The sequence below is a fragment of the Tilletiaria anomala genome (genome assembly GCF_000711695.1).
Source record: "Tilletiaria anomala UBC 951 chromosome Unknown K437scaffold_88, whole genome shotgun sequence".
Classification (NCBI taxonomy): domain Eukaryota; kingdom Fungi; phylum Basidiomycota; class Exobasidiomycetes; order Georgefischeriales; family Tilletiariaceae; genus Tilletiaria; species Tilletiaria anomala.
This window is the reverse complement of record NW_013546934.1, coordinates 1-9,450: the sequence shown is the minus strand read 5'-3', so window position 1 is coordinate 9,450 and position 9,450 is coordinate 1. Positions and strand designations below refer to the sequence as shown.

Genomic DNA, 9,450 nt, shown 5'->3' with positions numbered 1-9,450 from the left:
CGAACCCCAGCGGTCACCCGGCGCCTTTAACCACTGCCCCCCCCTCCCCTTCGAACCGAACAAGGCTTCAAGGTAGAAGCTCCAATCTTCAGTTCGCAAAATATGGTACCTGTAGGCGAAGTCGAGGTCCACGCCTCGCGCGCTGCAGGCGCAGGTGCGGCGAGCGCAGATACACATGCTGTCGACAAGGACGGCAGCATCAAACATTGTGCCGTCTCGCAAATCAGTTTTGCACCCCTTGGGACGGAGCTGAACAAGTACTCGGCCGAAGTCACACAGTCTACCGATCGAGGCGGAGAGCAGGCCATGTTGATGGCGTCGGGGAGCAGCGTCGACAAGCTAGGACGTCCACAAGTCGGCATCGCTGCCATCGGTTGGTAAGGCAACCTTTTCAAAGTGCATCTGCTCGACCTGGCTAACACGATCGACAGCGGCATGGCATCTGCCAACTTGATTAGACTACAGTATAATACGATCGGCATCTCCGACGCCATGACCATGGGCGGACAAGGGAGGAGGTGTGCAATTTGGTCAGCAGAGAGATCATTGCGGACAGTATCGAGGTTGCCAGTGTCGGGCAGAGTCATACCAGTACAATCGGCATCCCAGCCTGCGAAAAAACATGGCTGCAGTGCTGATCGCTGATGCGCGAGTCGAGTAAGTTTGACTTTGGAATGATTTTGTGCGTACATGAAGGGGCTAAGCTGGTCTGATGTCTTTTCGACACCTTGTTCCAAACCGCAAGCCAACTCTGATCGTTTACGGCTGTACTATCCAACCAAGTGCTCATACGATTGATGCACCAGGGCTGGACCGCAAGGCCGGCGGCCGTTGCCAAGTAGACGACAACTACGAAGCGTTGGGCCGCAACTTCGCCAGCAAGGTCATCCTCAACGAGTAGCGGCTCGACATTTTGCACCACTCCTACCCTGGCCCAGGCTCCTGGGGTGGCATGTATGCGGCCAAGTCTATGAGCGTCTGCATCGAGATCCTCAGTTTCGGCTTGCCCATCAGCAGCAGTGCACCTGCGACGAGCCAGGCAAACGTACAAGAGTGACTGCGAGCCGGCGCGGCGATGAAGAAAATACTCGAACTGGATATGGGGTCTAGGGACGTTTTGACTCACGAGGCATTTTCAAATGCAATTACCATGATGCATGCGTTCAGAGGCAGCACAAACCCTGTCCTTCACCTGATCGCTATCGTCAAAGCTGCCGAAATCTATATAACCGTCGATGACTGCGCGTGCCTGACTTACCCTAACAAGCGGCAATGCACTGGACCTTTTTATTTAACGTCGCGGATTGGCTTTTCACACCGTGCTTGCTGCGCGTCAACTGACAGTCCAGCGCATCGGCGACCGCACTCCCTAGCCAACATGAAGCCATCAGGGAAGCACATGATGATCGACCTGAATGCGTTGAGCAGCCTTCCAGCGCTGCTCAAGTACTTTCTGGATAACTTGAATCTCCTGAACGGCGACGTGATGTCCATCACCGGCAAAATACTGGCGGATAATCTGCGTGATGTCGAGGCGATACGCATGGGTAAGAGCCAGGGCGACCTCGCTCCTCTCAACGCACCGCTCAAGTCTACTGGTCACTTGACTCTCATGCGCGGGAACCTCTGCACAGGCTCAACTATATCTGAGCTGATGGGTAAAGAGGGCTCTTACGTTGAAGGGCCGGCGATCTGCTTCAATGAGGAGCATCTCGTCATGGAGGCGATCAAGGAAAGGAGACTCAAGGACGGGCATGTCATTATTCAGTACGTACAATTCGAGCGACAGATTAATCACCTTCAGGCATTCCAAAGCGGTTCCCTGACCTATGCCGCACTCATATGGTGTCATCGCGTTTTCCCACAGATACGCTGGGCCAGGAGGCATGCCTAGCGTGAGCGAACTGCTTGGGCCGAAGGGTAGGAGCGCGACCACAGCTGTGAGATTCATAGCTAGCATTTGACTTGGACATTCGCCCTTTCTATATCCAGTCCCTATTATGGGCGCTCGTCTAGGAAAGGTACGCCTCTTTGTTCCTGCTTGCCCATGTGGCGACTCAGGTCTGACACTGTGCTCTCCCCTCGCTGCCCCGCAGACAGCCGCATTGATCTCAGATGGCCGTTTATCCGCAGCATCATATTTCTTCTGCACGGGCCACGTCGTGCCAGAGGCAATCGATGGTGGACCTATGGCACTCGTCGAAGACGGCAACAAGATCACAATCGACTCCAAGGTGCGCGAGGTGAACTTGCACGTCGACCAACAGACGCTTACCAAGTGATTGGCCGAGTGGCAGAAGAGCGGGGAAAAACAGGCTCAAGTTTTCCAGAGGTGCGTGCAGTGATCGAGTGTTACATCGACCGAGCTCACCGATGCTGATATTGCACGTTTCCTTAGTCGTCCATCGATACGCACGAGACGTGCATGATACCAGTCAAGGCTGCATTACTGACTTTTGAGGCTGCGATGCGTAATTGGATCAAAGCGCACGTCAACAGCAACTCTATAAAGCTTTTAACAGAGCGTCTAGCATGAACAATGGACAATAGCATACAGGTTTGAGAATGGATTAATGAATCTGCAAGTATTTCTATGCGGCTATCAATCAATGCGCAATGCGCTTTTCAGGTTCTTGGCGAGATAATCGGCGGGTGCGGCCGTGCATGCCAGCTGCGTCTTACTCCCAGCAAAGAGCTGCGCATTGAACGTCTTCTTGGCTTGTGGGGTCTAGAAAGCCATTGTGTGTTACATGGCGGCGGGTGAACAGGGGTGAGACACGATTTCAATGACATATTCAATGCAAGAGGGTGACTCACCTCCTCGTTCAGCCATGTCAGAGGGATCCAAGGTTCACCCTCGGCCTTGCGCTGAGCCAACATCATCTCCTCCCATTTATCGCCCACCGCGCCGCTCTTCGTGCTAGAGTTCGCATCCTCCTTGACGCTCACAGTGACGGCGCGCGCTTTGGCAGCGGCACGGCCGCTACCAGCGCCGCCTTCGTCTCCGGAGCCAGCACCATCGGGCCCGCCTTCTCGCTGGCGCCTTCGCGCATCAGCCTCAGCGATGTCGTTGGCGTCCAGATGGTGCAAAGATGGGCGCAATTGGAGGACATGGTTCAAGTTTGTCAGATGCAAGGCACCTGAAAAGAAGAGGGGCGCAAGATATCGCTCGTGATCAGTTGCGGGTGCGTCGATGCAGGAATGTGAGGGTTGTTGCTCACCATCACGCATGACGCCAACGAGATATCTTGTCGTATTGGGGACTTCGCAGCTCTGCAACTTGATCTTTTCCAGCTTTTTTGACTTCCTTTCTGATGTTTCGTCGTCTTCCCTCTTGACCTTCTTGGTCTTGCCTTCATTTTCGAGATTCTGTCCCAGCTCCTTGCCAGTCTCGTGGTTGTACACTTGTGCGCGCATGTCGATGGGCAAGTCGACTTCGACCCAATTTGCCTGCGAACGCCAGCGCGCCGACTCTTTGAGACCGCGTTCCTGTGCAGATGTGGGAATGGGTAGTGGGCGGCCTGCAGGATAATTGGGATATTGGAAGACTTGTAAAGAAGTGCCATGCGGAATCGAGCGTGCGATATAGACCGGAATGGACGCGAGCAGGTTTGGATCATCTTGCGGATCCATGTCTGCTGATGCTATATCTGACCTGGCATTCATAGCATCTCCATCTTCAAAATCATCGCGTGCAGCGTTGCGTTGCCTTTCGAGGTCCTCCAGGCTGCTTTCCGAGAGGGCCAGCGATTTACTGGTGGCGTTCGAGGCGTTGGAACTAGCGCGCCTTCTCCTTGGTCTACTCGAGCCTTCTCCACGGTCTTCATCGTCGTCATCAATGGCAGTGCTTCGTGACTTCAATGCTGATGCCGATGCACCAGTGTTTGCATCTCGCATCTCCGCGTCGCTGTCGCTCTCCGCGCCGCCAAGGAAGAGGGCATCGTTGCGTCTCGTGCTCGAAGCGGGCATTGTTGCTGGTTGCGGTACAGCACTTCGCTCTTTTAGAAGTTCTGACCTCCTACCTCGCGTGTTGGCCGATGGCTCGGTCGTTCGGACAGAGCGCCTCCTTGAGATTATTAACTGAGTATTGAAACACTCGGTAGATTGAACGATGTGCACGGGAGATGGCTGGTTGCGAAATTTCGCCAGGTAGATCACAAATATATGGCTTCCATGAGTGGAAAATGCCTGAACCGTTCAATCAGGGTGCCTTCCAACAAAGTCAATAAAAGAGTGAAGGACGGTTTGGGGCGGAGCGGTTGCAAAGGAGCGATACAGTACAGGAGAGCAAAGCCAAATCTAGCCTAGTGTGCATGTGTCCCTTCTCCTTCAAATTAGAGCTTCGAGTCAGGCGTAGGGGAGGCGGCAAGACCAGGCTCGCCAAGCTCAGATCGTGGTGGCGGCGGAGCGCTGGTTTCACCCTTGCGCGTCAGCCTTCCCTTTTTGTCGAGGTACTCATCGGCCTCGTCGGCCGTCTTGAATGGTCGCTTGCCTAGCAAGTTGCGCATATCCTCGCGTGTGATCACCTCCTTCTTCAAAAGTAACTGTGCAACTTTCTCTACCTCGGCCTTGTACTTCGTAAGGAGCTCCGTCGTTCGCTTGTGCGCAGAGAGGACCATCTTCTTCACCTCTGCGTCAAGAGCCGATGCAGTTTGCTCAGAGAAAGGCTTGTGCATCGATTCCTGCTCTTGGCGGTATGACACTATGCGAGAAAAAACGATAAGTCAATATCTCTGTCTGTCCAACCTAGCTTGGCAAGCGTGGACCTACCTGGACCAATCGTCTCATTCATGCCATACGAGCTGCAGATCTCGAACGCCATCCTAGTGATCTTGGACAAGTCGTCTTGGGCACCGGTTGTGATTCTACCGAAGAAAATCTCTTCCGAAACGCGCCCTCCAAGCGTCATGCACATCCGATCGATCAGCTGCTCCGTGGAGAAAAGGTAACGCTCTTTGGGCAAGTACTGAGCGTATCCCAGTGCACCGACGCCGCGCGGGATGATGCTGACTTTGAGCAATGGATCTGCGTGCTCGAGGAACCATCCGCAGACAGCATGCCCCGCTTCGTGATATGCGACAGTAGTCTTCTCCTCTGGACTGAGCACCCTGCTCTTGCGCTCGAGACCGGCGATGACACGTTCGATCGCCAGCTCAAAGTGATATTCTTCAATGGCGGTCGCGCCGCCGCGCGCAGCAATCAGCGCAGCTTCGTTGCAGACGTTCGCAACATCCGCACCGCTGAATCCTGGCGTGAGCGTGGACAGCTTCTCCGAAAGCAGCTCACGGTTCGTGTCTTCACTCAGTTTGAGCGGCTTGAGGTGGACTGCAAAGATGTCGCGACGACCGCTAATGTCCGGTCTGTCGATCGCAATGTGTCGGTCGAAACGCCCAGGGCGCATGAGGGCAGGGTCGAGCACGTCTGGCCTGTTGGTGCCGGCAAGGACGACGACGTGCTCTTCGGTGCCAAAGCCATCCATCTGGACGAGGAGCTCGTTGAGCGTACTCTCGCGCTCATCATTACCGCCGAAAGAACCGGATTTGCCACGCGCCTTACCGATGGCGTCGATTTCGTCAACGAAAATAATGCATGGCGCGTGTTTCTTAGCATTCGCGAACATGTCGCGCACGCGCGATGGACCAACACCGACGAACTGCCAGCGAAAAACAATTGGATGTTCACTCAAGACTTCACGCAGAGAAGTTCTCGTTATGTCTCATCACTCCGACTCACCATCTCGACAAATTCGGAACCGGAGACAGAAAGGAAAGGGACACCAGCCTCACCAGCAGTCGCCTTGGCGAGGAGCGTCTTACCCGTACCAGGTGGGCCGGACAGGATGGCACCTCTAGGGATCTTGGCGCCGAGCCTCTCATAGCGCTCAGGCTTTTTGAGGAAGTTGACAAACTCCATGATCTCTTCTTTTGCCTCGTCCATTCCCGCCACGTCAGCAAACTTGGTCTTGACCTCCGTCTCCTGGTTGAACATCTTTGCGCGACTCTTGCCGATGCCAAAAATCCCACCTGGTCCGCCGCCGGCACCGCCGCCACTCATGCCGCCTGCTGCGCGGCGGGTCATGTAGAAGAGCAGGCCGGCCAGCAGGATGGATGGCCCAAAGTGCGCCAGTGTGGACAGCGTGCTGACCTCCTCGTGGTATGCTACGGGGATGCGCTCGCTGGCCGGAATGTCCAGCTCGCGCTGCGCTTCGTCCAGTCGTCGCTCGAACGCCTCGACGGAGCCGACGCTGAACCAGTACTGCGCCTGGCCCGCACCAGAGGCAGAGGGAGGCGAGCCCATCGCGTCTGTACTCGAGCTTGGATACATGCTGCCAGTGGTATTGCTGTGCAGGTAGACCTTAACCTTGGTGCGATTGACGACGACGAGACGGTCGACCATGCCCTTATCGAGGAAAGCCGTGCGGAATTCTTGCCACGTGATCTCGCGTGATGGCGTGTCAGTAGAGTTGAGGCGGTAGATGAGGTAGGTGCTGATGACCGTAGCGAGGATCGTGTTGCCATTCATGCGAATCTCGGCTGGACCGCCGAAAGGGCTGCCAGTTGACCCCCCAGCCTCCTTGCCCTTTCCCTTGTCTCTTCCACCAGACTTTCCCTTTTCGCTACTGCTATTGCTGGCCGGCTTGCTCTCGCCTTCATCCGACGCCTCCTTAGCTTCTTTGTCACCACTTTCCTTCTCAAAGAACGACTTGAGTTCCTTGGGTATCTCATCCTTCTTTCCTTTCTTGGCCTCTCGTAGACCTATCTCGATATCCTTCTCGACTTCGCTGCTCAAGTTTGTGTTCTTTTCGCCTTCCTTTTCAGGAGCACCTAGCTTCTTGTCGGCCGTGTCTTTGTCGTCCGTAGGTGTCGCATACAGCCGTACTTGCTGTGCGGCAACGTATTGTTGCAATGTGATGAGACTGCGAGCTTCGTATGGTGGCAAAAGGTTGCTTCCTCGCAGTACGGCTTTGCCCTTCGATCTTGACGCAATGGATGAAGTTGCTGTTGTGCTGTAGGCGGAGGTGGAGAGGAGCCATCGCCTCGGAGTATTTCCGCCGATGCTGCTGGACCGAATACTTGCAGAGGGCGGAGCGGCGCTCATAACAGCCCTGATGGAAGACGCTGCATCCCTTCGAAAGGTGGCGTACATCGTTGCCAAAGCGAACTTGGAGCTCGAGCTTCAATCTGATGGGCACTATGTAATCGATTGGTGGCTGTGATTTTCCTTCTAAGGCGGCGGGTCACGCGGTTCGCGCTTGCGCTTGCAGAGTTGGATGTGCGCAAAAGATGTTCCTCCCGCTCTCGCTCGAATGCGAGTATTTGGTAGCCTGAAGGGACACAATGATGGTCCAGTCGTGGTGCGAATGGTGATCACTCGTCAGGCGTCAGGACGAGAAGAGACACAAACAAGGAGAGGATCGACATCGATGAGTCAATCTGACCAGTGCGACACAGCCAGAAATGAGAGATGGTGTGAGCGCATCGACAAGCGGAAGCAGTGAATTAGGGTTAATGCACTGGCTGCACCATGCCACAGTTACGATGAGGAAAGAGAAAGTAAGACGCCGACGACAAGTTGCACACCAACATAGAAGCATCGAGCTGCCATCATGTCCTTTGATTGGTACTGGATCTTTCCTCTAAATGCATCCGGCTCGAGCTCGAAAGGAGCACAAGAGCAGCTCATCGGGAATTGTAGCAGCCTAGCCGGGATAATGGCAGTGTGTGCGAGGCAGGAGCAAGCCGGTCGTCTGTGCGTCATTCTTGTCACTCGCTAGGTATCCACGAAGCCTATCTCTCACTCATCGGCGTCTTTGTTCGATACCGAAACGCGTCTTCATCACCACGCAAAAGTGTCATCCGCCAAAAGAGAGGGAGAATACATTCAACTGTTTGATCGCGTCAAGCACAGACGCGTTTATCGATTGTGTGCACCGTCAACGTGGTCGTGATATCCGCGGGCTGTTGCATGGAGCAGACAAGCAACGGTACCGCCAACTCGTTCAGACACACGTCAACATCTTCGCAGCGCCAGCGGAGAGTCGACGCCGCGATTGTCTGGGACGTCGGCGCTTGGCCTGGAACGCGCCCCTTCGGTCACACGTCCATTGCGCTGCGTGACAGTGTTTTGCCCCGATAGAGCGTGGATGCACGCTTCTTCAGGAGCAAACGCGACGTCGGTTGGCCGAGACGGACGAGCTTGCCGCTCAGCATGAATTCCCATAATGTAGGAGGAGGGGGGACAAATGCCACCCTCAATCCGCAGATGATGCAGGCCTTGCTGATGGCTCAGCAACAGAACCTTCAGCAAGCCCAGCAACAATATGCCGCCACTCAGCAACAACAACATCCGCAAAGTGCTGGCCAAGCGGTCGGCGGAGCAGGGGGGCCTGGCGGAGCCATTACGCAGCTTGGTCTCATGATGCCTGGAGGAGCAGGAGGAGGAGGTGATGGTGGTGGTGGCTCTACCGCTCCTCTCAATCCTCAAATGCTGTTGCAGCAGCACTATGCGCAACAGCAGCAGCAGCAACAACAGCAGGGGCATCAAGGGCAGCAAATAGCAGGAGTTTCCAACACCGGTGCATCTCAACAACACTTTGGCCAAGCGTCTTTGCCAAACATGACACCACAACAGCTGCATATTATGCAGCAATTCTTGCAAAAGCAGCAGCAGCAGCAAGCACAAAATGATGGGTCGCCTCAGATGATGCAACAACAGCCCCAACAGCAACAGGGCGCGCCGAGCGGCATGCTGCCGCCTGCGCTCGTGCAGAGGGCGCAACAGCAGCCAGGTCAAGGGACATCGTCCATCATTGGCTCCCCTCATGTGGCGAACCAGAGCAGACAAGCAAGCACAGCCAGTCCGGGGCTGGGGAATCAACCACATCCCTCTGCAGCGCAACAGCAGCAGTCTGGTCAGAAAGGCTCCCAACCGCAGCAGCCTGGAGGCGGTCCTTCATCTGCTGGAGGGGGAGGACAACAGCTGCAACAAGGTGGTAACGCATCTGGCACCCCCCCCAATATTGCTGCGCAGCTCTCCACGCCTCAAGCATGCCTTGCGCTCTTGCAATCTGTCCTGCCAAATATGCTGAATCTGCAAAAGCAATGGCAAACCATTTTGGCGCAGCCGGATGGACCGCAGAAGACGGCGGCGCAGGGTCATCTCGCTGCCTCCATGCGGCAGCTGCAGAATTACAGGACCACAGCAATGGACACGTTGCGGATACGCTTTGGCGTACCGCCGCAGCAAATCGAGGTGATGGTCAAGTCGCTTCAGCAGCAGCAGCAGCAGCAGCAGCGGCAGCGGCAGCAGCAGCCACAGCAACAGGCTGAGCAACAGCCACAGCAACAGGCTCAGCAACAGGCTCAGCAACAGCAACATGCTCAGCAACAGGCTCAGCAACAGGCTCAGCAACAGGCTCAGCAACAGGCTCAGCAACAGGCTCAGCAACAG

General features: G+C 55.4%; 4 protein-coding genes across 4 annotated transcripts; 2 read left to right on the top strand and 2 right to left on the bottom strand.

Moving 5' to 3' along the window:
- Nucleotides 1-102: 102 nt before the first annotated feature.
- K437DRAFT_279167 (dihydroxy-acid and 6-phosphogluconate dehydratase) lies at nt 103-2,282 on the top strand (the record flags this gene model as incomplete). The annotated part of the gene is made up of 10 exons (XM_013386010.1): nt 103-346; nt 383-518; nt 539-591; nt 705-838; nt 902-1,045; nt 1,082-1,245; nt 1,345-1,767; nt 1,868-1,920; nt 1,993-2,021; nt 2,097-2,282. 10 exons carry the CDS (start codon nt 103-105, stop codon nt 2,280-2,282), a joined length of 1,566 nt encoding a protein of 521 aa, XP_013241464.1.
- A 320-nt stretch (nt 2,283-2,602) lies between these two features.
- K437DRAFT_227221 (uncharacterized protein) lies at nt 2,603-3,666 on the bottom strand (the record flags this gene model as incomplete). Its single annotated transcript, XM_013386009.1, has 3 exons — nt 2,603-2,728; nt 2,818-3,140; nt 3,222-3,666. The coding sequence occupies 3 exons, from the start codon at nt 3,664-3,666 to the stop codon at nt 2,603-2,605; spliced, it is 894 nt and encodes a 297-aa protein (XP_013241463.1).
- Nucleotides 3,667-4,249: 583 nt separating this feature from the next.
- On the bottom strand, nt 4,250-7,376 carry K437DRAFT_275644 (ATP-dependent metallopeptidase Hfl). Its single transcript, XM_013386008.1, has 3 exons — nt 5,734-7,376; nt 4,771-5,653; nt 4,250-4,702 (listed from the first exon to the last, which is right to left on the bottom strand). The coding sequence occupies exons 1-3, from the start codon at nt 7,144-7,146 to the stop codon at nt 4,335-4,337; spliced, it is 2,664 nt and encodes an 887-aa protein (XP_013241462.1). The 5' UTR covers nt 7,147-7,376; the 3' UTR covers nt 4,250-4,334.
- A 607-nt stretch (nt 7,377-7,983) lies between these two features.
- K437DRAFT_184335 (uncharacterized protein) lies at nt 7,984-9,450 on the top strand (the record flags this gene model as incomplete). The annotated part of the gene is made up of 1 exon (XM_013386007.1): nt 7,984-9,450. A coding segment is annotated over exon 1 (1,242 nt), but the record flags the coding sequence as incomplete, so codon positions are not given.